Consider the following 14,541-nt stretch of genomic DNA (forward strand, 5'->3'; position numbering starts at 1 on the left):
TCTCAGCCCCACCTACCTCACAAAGTGTCTGTTGTGGAGAGAGGAAGGGAAAGAGGCCCCCTTCTGTCCTCCTTTACATCTGGGGTCCCCTAATATCAATGGGACCAACCGTTCCCCCCCTCTTTTTGGGGGGAGGGTTTTTATGTGGATTTTAATTGCAGGATGCCAATTTTGTATTGATTGCTGTATTTTAAAGAGTTTTTAGCATTTCTAGTTATTGGAGCCTATATTATTTATTCATAATTTGTATTTTGTTTATGTGTTCCATTGGGTTTTATGGTCGTATGTTTTGTTGTACACCGCCCAGAGCCCTTCAGGGAAAGGGTGGTATATAAAAGAAACAAACAAACAAACAAACATGCCACCTTGAGTCTCCTTACTGGAGAGAAAGGTGGGGTATAAATCCAAATTCTTCTTCTTGTAGGAAATGCCCTGTGCACCGTAAAGTGCGAAGAGAAGGTAAAGGTTTTCTCAGTCCGAGGCACGTCCTTCGAGGCGGCGTCCTTAAGCGGCGGCAGTGGCAGCTTAGAAAAAGGTGAGCGTTCAGTTACTCCTGTCGCGTTTTACTCAAGTTGACAAGCGTTCTGGTCGAGATGCAATCTCAACGTTGCCAGCTCAATATAAGAACATAAGAACAAGCCAGCTGGATCAGACCAGAGTCCATCTAGTCCAGCTCTCTGCTACTCGCAGTGGCCCACCAGGTGCCATTGGGATCTCACAAGCAGGAGGTGAAAGCAATAGCCTTCTGCGGCTGTTGCTCCCAAGCACCTGGACTGTTAAGGCATTTGCAATCTCAGATCAAAGAGGATCAAGATTGGTAGCCATAAATCGACTTCTCCTCCATCAATCTGTCCAAGCCCCTTTTAAAGCTATCCAGGTTAGTGGCCATCACCAACTCCTGTGGCAGCATATTCCAAACACCAATCACACGTTGTGTGAAGAAGTGTTTCCTTTTATTAGTCCTAATTCTTCCCCCCAGCATTTTCAATGGATGCCCCCTGGTTCTAGTATTGTGAGAAAGAGAGAAAAATTTCTCTCTGTCAACATTTTCTACCCCATGCAAAATTTTATAGACTTCAATCATATCCCCCCTCAGACGTCTCCTCTCTAAACTAAAGAGTCCCAAACGCTGCAGCCTCTCCTCATAAGGAAGGTGCTCCAGTCCCTCAATCATCCTCGTTGCCCTTCTCTGCATTTTTTCTATCTCTTCGATATGAGCAGAATAGCTTAGTGGAGGGAATATGAGAAAACGTAAGTTAAAGTTAAATGGGGTCTTTGGCCTCCTTTGGGTATACTTTGGGCTCTGAGGACTGCTTTGAGCTTTCCAGAAATCTCACGACCAATTTTGAATCTCTTCTTTATTGTTACGATGTGCTGAAACAGTGTCGGCTCCTTCAGCGGTTGGCCAGTCCGAATGGATTGGGCAAACCCTCACGAAAAGCGACCGTCCCGAGTTGACCAGCGCAAAGGTCGTCGTGTCGGGTGGTAAGTAGGCAAGAACTGTAGTGAAATTCTTGGAAAAACCCCAGTGCGTTTTGTTTATAACAATTGCTGGAGTTCAGGAAACACGAAAGGATCTACATTGTTTAGGTGGTAGGTGCCTGAATGTGTTCTGCTGTGTCCGACGTTGAATTTTCAAAGGATTTGAACACGTTTTTATCTTTAAGGACGCGGCTTGAAGAGTGGAGAAAATTTCAAATTGTTGTATGATCTCGCCGATCAGCTGCATGCAGCAGGTAAACAGAGTTGGTTTTTTCCCCTTTACTGGTTTTCAAAATAATTATAATGGCCTTAGTATTGATTATGATCCGTGGAGGGGGTTGCTACCTCTCCCGTGGGACAGGGAAAATGAACTCAGAGAATGAAACAGATGGCTGGACTTTTAGACTGTGACTAAACGCACCGTCCCTTGTACAAGAGGGGCCTATAGTTGCCGACTTCCTTGCATTTAACCAAACTCCTGCACCTGAAACCTTGTTTTAGGTTCAAACATGCCCTAAGGCTCCTGTGTGACTTCCTTTTCCAAATTTAAAATGTGACAGAACCCAATATCTGCAAATTTAATTCCTATTGGGAGGAGGCTTACTCAAGTGAATACGTTCTCAAATATTTCTTGCAACGCAAACTTAATCATTTATTTTTATTTATTTATTTATTTATTCGATTTGATAAACCGCCCTACCCCCAGAGGGCTCAGGGCGGTGTACAACAAATAGGAATACAATAAAACAAATCGAATAGCCCCAACTAAAATATACAAAACCTTAAAACTGTAAAACTATAGCAGCAGCAGCAGCCTTCAATAAAAAATAATCATTAAGGACAAATCAAAGCTCTTTGAGGAATAAAGCGTGTATTGATGCTATAAAGCAGTGGTGGCGAACCTTTGGCACTCCGGATGTTATGGACTACAATTCCCATCAGCCCCTGCCAATTGGCCATGCTGGCAGGGGCTGATGGGAATTGTAGTCCATAACATCTGGAGCGCCGAAGGTTCGCCACCACGGCTATAAAGCATATAGCCCAAGTATAAAGTGTTAACTTTGCTATTCAGTTTTTTAAAACAGTTGTTATAAACGTTGTATAAACGTAAGCATTTCTCAGATGAATTACAGAGTTTTGCCTTGTTTAGAATGAGGAACTTCAAATGTTCAGGGCCTAGAAAGATGCCCTGTCCTAGCACTGAATCTTAATACCACTTGCCTAATCTTACTGGGTGGATAATATGCCTGGCTAAATTGGCACTGATTCAATATTCTTGTCTAGAACGGCTTTCCGATCTGAATGGCTAGAAGTTACACGAGATTGGTTTAACCTCAGAAATTTTAAAAGGATGTATATACCGTGTTTCCCCGAATATAAGACAGTGTCTTATATTAATTTTTGCTCCCAAAGATGCGCTATGTCTTATTTTCAGGGGATGTCTTATATTTCTGTATTCTGTTCGTCAGGCATGCTTCCAAACAAAAACTTTGCTACGTCTTACTTTTGGGGGATGCCTTATATTTCGCACTTCAGCAAAACCTCTACTACGTCTTATTTTCCGGGGATGTCTTATATTCGGGGAAACAGGGTATATATATTTTTAATCAGTCTCTTAGTTTTAATAAATGGTTCAGATCTTGACTATGGCATACTTAGCTATTACAAAATTTCTCTCCCAGGCTGGCCCTAGACAAATCTGAAAGTGACTCTGACTGTTCTGTTGTGGAGCTACTGTTAAACAACACAGATGTCGTGCTCTTGGAAAAAGTAGCAAAATTTCTTTTACAAGTGACAGAACTTTCTAAGCGATGTATACTGCTATATACAGTCTTCCTGTCTGCGTTTTGAATGTACTCTTGATTTGTATTTCAAAAATGTCTGGCAACGCTCTAGAACCTATTTTTAAATGCCAAATAAAGGTTGTTGTTGTTGTTACTATTACAAAATCAAAAGAAATGAAATGGTATGCGAAATAAAGCTTATGAACCCTAAAAACTTTTTCAACCTTATCCTAATACTTGTCACCACTAAAAACTTTTTTCATTAAACGATTGCTGCGATAACGTTGTTGTTGCTGGTATTTTTTAAGCAAGGCAACCTTTTCCTGCTTTCAGTTGGAGCCTCTCGCGCGGCCGTCGACGCGGGCTTTGTCCCCAACGATATGCAGGTCGGACAGACGGGCAAAATCGTAGCACCAGTAAGTACACAAGTGATATTTGCCGAACAGACAGGTTAACCGAAGTTTAATTTCTTAAGAGAGGTATGCCTCCGATTTCCTCAATGTTGCAATGCGCCATTCAGAGATTTAATCCAGGTATTGCACCAAACTGTGGTTTGAAGTAGCCTACATTTTTACAGTCAAAACCAAAGAAATTTGGCAAATCTGTCCCAGGGGTTGTGACGCAGCAGCTGCTGTAGCTTATTTCTCAGACGTTCTCACAAACCGTGGCTTGCTGCGTGCTGCAATTTCTGCGTGCTGCAATTTCTGCTTTGCCGCTTGATCATAAACCGTAGTTTGGTCAACTTGATAGTTGAACCTCGTAGTTTGTTCGAGAGCCCGTCCGCCCTTCCAAGTCTCCTGGCCTGGCACGCTTGGGTTTTCTGCCCCAACTTTGCAACTGTGAAATTATCTCCTTGTAGAGAGCCGCTGGGTCTTTTACTGTTTAGATTTTAGCTCCTCCCCTTTTCCCTCTCCACTTCTGTAACTTTCTGCAAAATTCTGCCCCACCCACCTCACAGGGTGTTTGTTGTGGGGTGGGGGGAAAGGAAAGGAGATTGTAAGCCCCTTTGAGTCTCCTGCAGGAGAGAAAGGGGGACATAAATCCAAACTCTTCTTCTTCCATCAGAACTGTTGGGTTTTGTGGGGGGACGGGACTGAAACCACCTGAATGTTTATTTCTTTGGAACAGTCTGCGGTGTTGACAAGCGGCCGTCGAACCACAGACTTCAAAGGGTTGTTCCTACGCAGCCGGAGCTGGGATTTTCAGACTGTGCGTGTGTGTGTTTTTTCCCCCCTTCGACTCGCTAAAAAGCCCCAGAAAGGTGGCCGGCCCCCTTTCATCCTGCATTATCCGGCGTGGCTTTTAACTCCGAGAGAACTCTGTTCTCAAATGGATGCCCTGCTCCTCAGGGGTTGGTGCAGAAACATTAAATTGTACTAAAATATTCATATGAGAGTGCATTTAGCTGAAAGCAATTGACGTACGCTCCCAGGAGGGCCCAGAAAGAAATGCTGTGTGGCCCGGCTCTCAAGCAGACGCCCGACGCAGGCTTCTTACGAGTGGTCGGGTGTCCCGGCCGATCAAGGCCCCGTGTAAGTTCTTAAAGCGAAAAGGGGTTAGAAGGGGGTTGAAGCCGTTTGACCTGGCTGCCCACTTAGTGGTGGCAACTCCTCAAAGGGCCGGGACTGGAGTAGTTTCTAATAGCATTTGGGGGTTACTGAAGGCGTCTTCAAAAAAACAAAACAAAATGGTAGTGTGGCAGGGCAATTTGGCAGTGAAGTCACAGCTGATTGACGGTTTGACCTGGGATTTTCATCGCGAGAGGCTTTTGGAAGTGGTTTACCATTGCCTGCCTCGGCATCGCCAGCGTGGTGTAGTGGTTAGGAACCGGGTTCGATTCCCCGCTCCTCCACATTTGGGGCGGACTCTAATCTGCTGGACTGGATTTGTTTCTTCACTCCTTTACATGAAGCCTGCCTTGGGCAAGTCGCAGTTCTCTCCCAACTCTCTCAGCCTCACCTACCTCACAAGGTTTCTGTTGTGCGGAGAGGAAGGGAAGGAGCTTAAGAACATAAGAACTAGCCTGCTGGATCAGACCAGAGTCCATCTAGTCCAGCACTCTGCTACTCGCTTGTAAGCCACTTTGAGACTTCTTGGTTGAGAAAAGTGGGGTATAAATCCAAACTCTTCTGTGCTTCTTCTTGGAGGTCTCCCATCCATGTTCTAGCTGAGAGCGTGTCACTCACCCAGGGTCACCCAGCAATTCTGAGACTTGTTAAATTTGCATACCTTGAGGTTCTTGTGTTTAACAGATTTGAAGAAGAGTTTGGATTTATACCCCACCTTTTCTCTCCTGAAAGGAGACTCAAGGTGGCTTGCAATCTCCTTTCCCTTCCTCTCCCCACAACAGACACCTTGGGAGGTAGGTGGGGCTGAGAGAGTTCCCAAGAACTGTGACTAGCCCAAGGTCACCCAGCAGGAACGGAGGAGTGCAGAAACACATCTGGTTCACCAGATAAGCCTCTCAGGCGGAGGAGTGGGGAATCAAACCCGGTTCTCCAGATTAGAATCCACCTGCTCTTAACATCTACACCACGCTGGCTCTTGAGGCGAGATCTAGTGAGGGACGGCCGTCCACAAATGTGGTTTTGGCTTCTTAGCCAGCGAGTCTTTATGGTTGCCAGCCGCCTTCCTCTTTGCTCAGCCCTCTAGCATGCTTGGAGAACTTGGGCAGAAGTATTCGCTGCTTTGTCTAGAGGCCGGAGAAGAGAAGAAACAGTCGGAGTTCCTGGCACTGCTTGGAAGGAGCTCTCGCTGTATTTTTTTCACCTTTTCCAAACCCCAGAACAAATGGAACGGGATTTGTCTGACTGGCCCCTTCTGTTCACCAGGCTGTATCATTGCCGGTGAATGAACTTGTGGGTGGGTTTGTGGACAGCTGGGACGCTGGGGGGGGGGGGGGGGGAAGACAGGGACAAAAACATGTTCAAGGCTAGCGAACAGGCCACTGGTATTCCCTCCTGTCACTTTTTATTTATTTCTACTCGTCATGGGAGGCTCTGAAGCTGAATCGTCCCGAGTGCCAGTTCTGAGAAGTTTTGTTTTCACGGCTCGGAATGAACTTGGACCAAAAAAAAAAAAATCTCTCGGTTGGTCTGAGCTTGAACCAAACGGCTAAACAGGACGGGAGAATTGCATTCGGTTCAGGTTTGGAGATGCTGCGGCCAAGCAAGCCAATGCGATTCTGGGCTGTATCAATTGGGGTAGAGTGTCTAGATCGAGGGATGTGATTGTACCTCTCTATTCTGCATTGGTGAGACCTCGCCTGGAATATTGTGTACAGTTCTGCGCACCGCAGTTCAGGAAGGATATTGACAAGCTGGAACGGGTCCAGAGGAGGACAACCAAAATGGTCAAAGGTCTGGAATCCATGCCCTACGAGGAGAGACTCAGGGAGCTGGGGATGTTTAGTTTGGTGAAGAGGAGGTTGAGAGGTGACATGTTAGCCTGTTGAGATATTTGAAGGGATGTCATGTTGGTGAGGGAGCAAGCTTGTTTTCTGCTGCTCCAGAGACTAGGAGTCATGGGTTCAAGGTGAAGGAAAAGAGATTCCACCTAAACATCAGGAAGAACTTCCTGACCATCAGGGCTGTTGGACAGTGGAATGCACTACCTTGAAGGGTGGTGGAGTCTCCTTCTTTGGAGGTTTTCAAAGAGAGGCTGGATGGCCGTCTGTCAGGAGTGCTTTGATTGTGTGTTTCCTGCATGGCAGGGGGTTGGACTGGATGGCCCTTGGGGGTCTCTTCCAACTCTATGATTCTATTACTTCAATTTGAGCTCAGTTCCAATTTGCAGACGAACTTCCCTGGGCTGTTTTGTGGGGCTCCGGTCATTTGCGTCTTGGCATTCTGGTCCGTTGAATCTCCCCCAACCCACGCCAGGCTTGAGTTTCTGTTGCTGAGCCTAAAATTGGAGGTAAATTGAGCACAAACGGTTTTATCCCTTTTTTTTAGCATTGTTTCTGGGCAGCAATTTCAAGCCCGCCTTGAAAGATTTTAGAGGGAGTATTTTCAAGGCAGTCTTGCAGCCCTGCGGCCTTTAGAGTTAATGCTGATGATAGATTCATAGCTGGTTTCCCCCTTGCCCCTTTCCATCTTAGTTGTGAAACCGCTTTTAAAGCTTGCAGGATTTGAAAACTTTCCCCCTGCTCCAAGTCTGAAGTCAGCGGCTTGTTCTGACCTTTAAGAGGCTTAGAAAACTGGAATGGTTTTCTACCTCGCTTTGAAGAAGAAGAAGAGTTTGGATTTATATTTATATATATAAGAGCTCGTGTATCTAATCTGGAGGAACCGGGTTTGATTCCCCGCTCTGCCGCCTGAGCTGTGGAGGCTTATCTGGGGAATTCAGATTAGCCTGGGCACTCCCACACACGCCAGCTGGGTGACCTTGGGCTAGTCACAGCTTCTCGGAGCTCTCTCAGCCCCACCTACCTCACAGGGTGTTTGTTGTGAGGGGGGAAGGGCAAGGAGATTGTCAGCCCCCTTGAGTCTCCTGCAGGAGAGAAAGGGGGGATATAAATCCAAACTCTTCTTCTTCTTTCTCTCCAGTAGGAGACTCAAAGGGGCTGACAATCTCCTTGCCCTTCCTCTCTCACAACAAACACCCTGTGAGGTAGGTAGGGCTGAGAGAGCTCTGAAGAACTGTGACTAGCCCAAGGTCACCCAGATGGCTTGTGCAGGACTGCACAGGCTAATCCGAATTCCCCAGATAAGCCTCCACAGCTCAGGCGGCAGAGCGGGGAATCAAACCCGGTTCCTCCAGATTAGAGTGCACCTGCTCTTAACCACTACGCCACTGCTGCTCCTCTGCTGCTCCGGCTTTGCAGCCGAAGATGTGTCTAGACCGCTGTCCTGTTTCAAAGGGTTCTGGTGGCCAGGTTTAGATAGTGGAGACAGGCCTGGGATTAGGCTTGCGTCCAACAATAAAGATTTCTTTGGAAGCGTTATCTCACCAGCTTGGACTTTCGTTCCACTGCGAGCAGATGAACTATTTCGCAAGCTGCTGCCTTTCCTAACGACGAATGGAGTGAGTGTATGTTTCCGTCGCTTCCAGTTGTTGACGACAGACGACATCTGGTCGAAGAGCCACGGAGAGATGACAGAGGGCAGCGCGAGCGATCCCCTGTCACAGGGGACACGGGCAAGCCAAAAACTGCCCTTGATTGATCGGAGCCCGGTTTCTTTACCCTCTGCTTTCTATCTGCTTTCTGGTCGCCACATCTCAAAAAGGATATCGAAGAGATAGAAAAAGTGCAGAGAAGGGAAACGAGGATGATTGAGGGACTGGAGCACCTTCCTTATGAGGAGAGGCTGCAGCGTTTGGGGCTCTTTAGTTTGGAGAGGAGACGTCTGAGGGGGGATATGATTGAAGTCTATAAAATTATGCATGGGGTAGAAAATGTGGACAGGGAGAAATTTTTCTCTCTTTCTCACAATACTAGAACCAGGGGGCATCCATTGAAAATGCTGGGGGAAAGAATTAGGACTCATAAAAGGAAACACTTCTTCACGCAATGTGTGATTGGTGTTTGGAATATGCTGCCACAGGAGGTGGTGATGGCCACTAACCTGGATAGCTTTAAAAGGGGCTTGGACAGATTTATGGAGAAGTCGATCTATGGCTCCCAATCTTGATCCTCTTTGATCTGAGGTGGCAAATGCCTTAACAGTCCAGGTGCTCGGGAGCAATAGCCGCAAAAGGCCCTTGCTTTCACATCCTGCTTGTGAGCTCCCAAAGGCACCTGGTGGGCCACTGCGAGTAGCAGAGAGCTGGACTAGATGGACTCTGGTCTGATCCAGCAGGCTAGTTCTTATGTTCTTATGTTATGTTCTTATCCCTCCACCCCTTCCTAGCTACTACAGCCTGAAACAATCTTTATCCTGTTTGTACAATATATTGGAGACTGAACAGACTTCTTGAACAACTTTTAAACCCCAGAAACATATTTTTGTTGAGGCAGGAGGAAAAGTAAAGAGGTGTTAACCATTCAGAATTTTTTTCAACCCCCCCCCCCCCATTATTCATTTAGAATCATATAATCACAAAGTTGGAAGAGACCGCAAGGGCCATCCAGTCCAGAGGTGGAACTACCAGGGTGTGTGTGTTGCACCAGGCACGTGCCTGAGGGGTGTGTGCAAAAAATTCAGGTTCATTTGTGTTTTTTTATTTTTTAGTGTTTTATCAGTTTGTAGCCTGTGGGGGTGGGGAGTTTTTAGGCTAGCAGCACCAAAATTTCAGGGATTTTTCAGGAGACTCTCCTGAGGATACCACCCAAGTTAGGTAAGGTTTGGTTCAGGGGGTCCAATGTTATGGACTCCCAAAGGAAGTCCCATCTCCCATTGTTTCCAGTGAGAGCTAATAGGAGATGGGGGCTACACCTTTGAGGGTCTCCCTGAACCAAACTTCACCAAACCTGGATGGTATCATCAGGAGAGTCTCCTAAAGATACCCTGAAATTTTGGTGCTGCTAGCTTAACAATTGCACCCCTGATAGCAGGAACACCCACCCACCCCCCCAATTTTCCCAGATTCTCCTTTTAAATCCACCCCCTTCAGCATGCATTTAAAGGGAGAATCTGAGGTCCCCAGTTGCGCCTGCCCATTTGGGGGTGGGCACAAAACTCAGATTTTGCACCGGGCTCCATTTTCCCTAGCTACGCCTCTGGTCCAATCCCCTGCCCGGCGAGACATTTTAAAGTCATACACACAGCAAGTGAAAACGTGAAAACGTCTCCACAAAACCAGCTCTGAAGACGAGGATGCAGACGAAACATTTTCAGGCTGAAAATAAAATTGTTTTGGGGGAAAAAACCATACGCAACTCCACAGAAGAAAAGTTTTGCTTCCTGCCCCAAAATGTTTTATTTTGGTCGTGCGGAAAGGGTTATTGGCTTGTGGGATTGGTCTGCTCCAACACCCTGTTTCAGCTCTGTAACGTTCTGTTTCAGGAGCTGTATATTGCTGTGGGGATATCTGGAGCGATCCAACATCTAGCAGGAATGAAAGACAGCAAGGTAAGTTACCTGAACAGGTGAAAAGACTACAGCTGCATTATTGTCTAACATCACGTTAAGGGGAGAATGTGCTAAGACTTAGCTTGCCGCTAGGCTGTTGTGCATACTTTCCACCTCATACTGAGGATTTTGTCTAAAAGGTAATTCTGGTTTCTTCAGATGTATGAATCCCAGCATGTATATTAATCCCAACTTAGGTCTCACCCCCTCCCCCCCCCAAACCCCCCCTTCCAGGAATTTAAGCTTAAACCATGACTTGAAATGCTACCGTGTTTCTCCGAAAATAAGACAGTGTCTTATATTAATTTTTGCTCCCAAAGATGCGCTATGTCTTATTTTCAGGGGATATCTTATTTTTCCGCTCCACAGCTACATGCTCTGGTGTTCGACGGGCATGCTTCCAAACAAAAACTTTGCTACGTCTTACTTTCGGGGGATGTTTTATATTTAGCACTTCAGCAAAATCTCTACTACGTCTTATTCTCAGGGGATGTCTTATTTTAGGAGAAACAGGGTAGTTAATGAGGAAGAAAATTCCCTCTGGTTGATTAGGGTGTCTGTTTATAACCAGAAGTAGCAGTTAACCCTGATTTGAGGAGTAAGAAAGGTGGAACTGAACGTGTAGCTGAACGGCTTTGGGACATATTGGATATATACCGTGATGTAGTGGTTAAGAGCAGGTGCACTCTAATCTGGAGAACTGGGTTTGATTCCCCACTCTGCCACTTGAGCTGTGGAGACTTATCTGGTGAACCAGATTAGCTTGTGCACTCCGATACACGCCAGCTGGGTGACCTCGGGCTAGTCACGGTTCTTTGGAGCTCTCTCAGCCCCAACCACCTCACAGGGTGTTTGTTTGGGGGGGGGAGGAGTTTGTAAGCCCCTTTGAGTCTCCTCACAGGAGAGAAAGGGGATATAAATCCAAACTCTTCTTCTTCTGGACCTGGGTTACATGGGATTTTTAATGCAGCCAACCTGGGAGAAAATGTGCTCACAAGTGGTAAAGGCTGGGGCCATCTTCCTTTTGGTGTGTTCCCAGTTGTAAACATCTGGATGTGAAAACACTCACAGATATTTTCTGTTCTGAAAAGTTCACTCTCGCCACGATGGAAAACTTGTCTGGTTGGCTACGCTCTTAGTACGTCGGTCCAAAATGTGTCCGTTGTGGGAGACCGAAGCTGTTTCGAAACAGCCCGCGCCAAAAGGCTATACGGTAGTCTTACGTGCATATATTTCAGGACCTGACACGTGAATTCATGCATAACAATGCGCAATTTGAATTATGGGCCTGCTACTCCATAAAATGAAAGGCGCGCTCGACGTCCCGGCTTGGATTCATTCACATGGAAACCTGTTATAAAACGATGATGAAACTTTAAAGAGCTTAACCCCTTCGTAGCTGAATTTGTTTTAGCAGGCATTTAAAAAAAAAAAACACCCCTCGCATTCCTATACCACCGCTGAAAGACAGTACCGTTATTCTCAAAAAGAAATCTTCCTGAGAGGCTGAATTAGAGCAGTTTAACATTTTATTCTGGGGTTTTTTTTCCTGCTATGGATCCCTTTGAAACATGACAGTGAGAAAGAAGTTCTGCCAGTTTGCAGCAAACTGAAGTGAGAACGCGCTTTTCTATTCCAATTCTCCATGTTTCTGGCCCCTTTTAGATGCCGTGGCTAGACATACCAGGAGCCCATGATACTCCTGCTACTTATAGTTGTTCTTTCATGTGAAGAGGGCAACCTGAATACAGCATACATAAATAAGAATTCCAGCTTGTCAATGTCCTTCTTAACAACATAAGAACATAACAACAAGCCAGCTGGATCAGACCAGAGTCCATCTAGTCCAGCTCTCTGCTACTCTCAGTGGCCCACCAGGTGCCTTTGGGAGCTCACATGCAGGAGGTGAAAGCAATGGCCTTCTGCGGCTGTTGCTCCCGAGCACCTGGACTGTTAAGGCATTTGCAATCTCAGATCAAAGAGGATCAAGATTGGTAGCCATAAATCGACTTCTCCTCCATCAATCTGTCCAAGCCCCTTTTAAAGCTATCCAGGTTAGTGGCCATCACCACCTCCTGTGGCAGCATATTCCAAACACCAATCGCACGTGGCGTGAAGAAGTGTTTCCTTTTATTAGTCCTAATTCTTCCCCCCAGCATTTTCAATGGATGCCCCCTGGTTCTAGTATTGTGAGAAAGAGAAAAATTTCTCTCTGTCAACATTTTCTACCCCATGCATAATTTTATAGACTTCGATCATATCCCCCCTCAGACGTCTCCTCTCCAAACTAAAGAGTCCCAAACGCTGCAGCCTCTCCTCATAAGGAAGGTGCTCCAGTCCCTCAATCATCCTTGTTGCCCTTCTCTGCACCTTTTCTATCTCTTCAATATCCTTTTTGAGATCTGGCGACCAGAACTGAAATTCTTGAATTCTTGAATTGCTGGGCCCAGAACTGTACACAGTACAGCGGAACCTCGGTTTTCATTGCCTTTGGTTTTCACCCGTTTCAGTTTTCATCGATTTTTTCAGTGAATAATTTGTCTCGGTTTTCATGGATTGGCCTCGGTTTTCATCGATTTGCAGTCAGGTGCCGTGGTTTGTGGAGAAAAACCACCGGATAAAGCTGTTGCAGGCCGTGTCTGCAACCTGTTTAATGACAACGTCTTGCCCCATTTCAGACCAATCTTAAAGAGGCGTCAGAAACAGACCTCTTTGGACAGCTTTCTGGTGCAACATTGGTGCATTGGCTCTGAAGCTGGTCCTCGTGTTATTGTTTCTTACTGTTTTCAGCATTAAACACTATGTTTATTCACCAAAAATGTGTTTTTGGTATGTTTTTTGGAGTGCCTAGAATGGATTAATTGGATTTACATTGATCCCTATGGAAAAGTTTGCCTCCGTTTTCATCGGTTTCGGTTTTCGTCGATTCTTTTCGGACGGATTACCAACGAACACCGAGGTTCCACTATATGCCAGGTGAGGTCTAACCAATGCAGAATAGAAAGGTTAGATCGGACCACTTGGGCTGAGTTTACCCACGACCACATAAGCTCGTGACATCAGCGGCTACGGAACCGGGTTGGTATTTTGCGCGGTTCCCGACACGTTGCCGTCGGGAGTTGGAAGCTGTCTTGCGAAAGAGAGGTTGTCGCCGCTTCCCCCTCGAACCCGACGGAGTATTTAAACTTGCACGCTCCTTTACCAGAGTTTGCACTTTGTTCTGCTCGCAGGGATGCTATATTTATTCAAACAGGTCAGATTGATAGAAAATGTTTTTTTTAAAAAAAAACAACACTCTTCGCGCCCCTGTAACCATGGCAACAGTCTCCTGAGTAGGTTCCCCCCTCACCCCGATGCTGCGAATTGCGCACACTTAAGGATGTTTTCAAAAGTCATCAGCGAAGCTTTCTGCAAGCGAAATGTATAATTTATTTGCACTTTTAACAAGGTAGAAAATGGGGCTTCGTCAGGAATGGAGTTCTCCCCCTCGCCGCCGCCGCCTCCTCCTCCTCCTCCTCCTCCTCCTCCTCCTCCTCCTTCTCCTTCTTCTTCTTCTTCTTCTTCTTCTTCTTCTTCTTCTCCTCCTCCTCCTTCTCCTCCTCCTCCTCCTCCTCCTCTTGCAGAGCGAGAAAGTTCTTTGTTTTTTAATAATCTCAAAGATGCATTATTTGCTAAAATTATAAGTTTGAAAAATAAATAAATATAAATAAATAAATAAAATTATTGGGCACGGCCTTTGATATTTACATGCTGCTGGCATTCTTTTGGTTTTCAGCTTGGTTGATAGATTGTTTTGGAGAAAGATCAGTTTGCCGGAGCTCCGGAGTAGGCGAATTTTTAACTCCTCACCCAGGCAAATAGAAAACTCACAAAGGCGGTTTGAGATCTGGCGACAGAATGGGAGTTGAGAGGTGTGTGTGTAAAGGAAAGATTTAAAAAACTCTTTGGAGTATTGGGGTGCTGTGTGGTTTCCGGGCTGTATGGCCGTGTTCTAGCAGCATTCTCTCCTGACGTTTCGCCTGCATCTGTGGCTGGCATCTTCAGAGGATCTCAGTATGGAGTATGCTGACACTATGTGTATATGTTTTTAGCCTTATCCATCTTTTTCTTCTTCTGAAACACAAGCAAATTGCAATTCTCAAAGGCCCTCTAAAATGACAGCGCTTTAACATCTATCACCCTCCCAGTTCTGAACCATCCTGCTTGTTGTATTGTCGAAGGCTTTCACGGCCAGATTCAACTGGTCGTGGTAGGTTTTCCGG

The 14,541-nt window shown here is 46.0% G+C and overlaps 1 protein-coding gene across 2 annotated transcripts in view; it reads left to right on the plus strand.

Moving 5' to 3' along the window:
- Window positions 1-14,541, plus strand: part of ETFA (electron transfer flavoprotein subunit alpha) — a 34,300-nt gene that overhangs the window by 13,916 nt on the left and 5,843 nt on the right. For both annotated transcript variants that reach the window (XM_048482137.1, XM_048482136.1), the window contains 5 exons: window positions 425-535; window positions 1,384-1,485; window positions 1,668-1,736; window positions 3,600-3,682; window positions 10,214-10,279. In XM_048482137.1, the coding sequence (XP_048338094.1) occupies window positions 425-535; window positions 1,384-1,485; window positions 1,668-1,736; window positions 3,600-3,682; window positions 10,214-10,279 (431 nt within the window). The remainder of the gene's footprint in view (window positions 1-424; window positions 536-1,383; window positions 1,486-1,667; window positions 1,737-3,599; window positions 3,683-10,213; window positions 10,280-14,541) is intronic.

Source organism: Sphaerodactylus townsendi, linkage group LG17, assembly GCF_021028975.2.
Source record: "Sphaerodactylus townsendi isolate TG3544 linkage group LG17, MPM_Stown_v2.3, whole genome shotgun sequence".
NCBI lineage: Eukaryota > Metazoa > Chordata > Lepidosauria > Squamata > Sphaerodactylidae > Sphaerodactylus > Sphaerodactylus townsendi.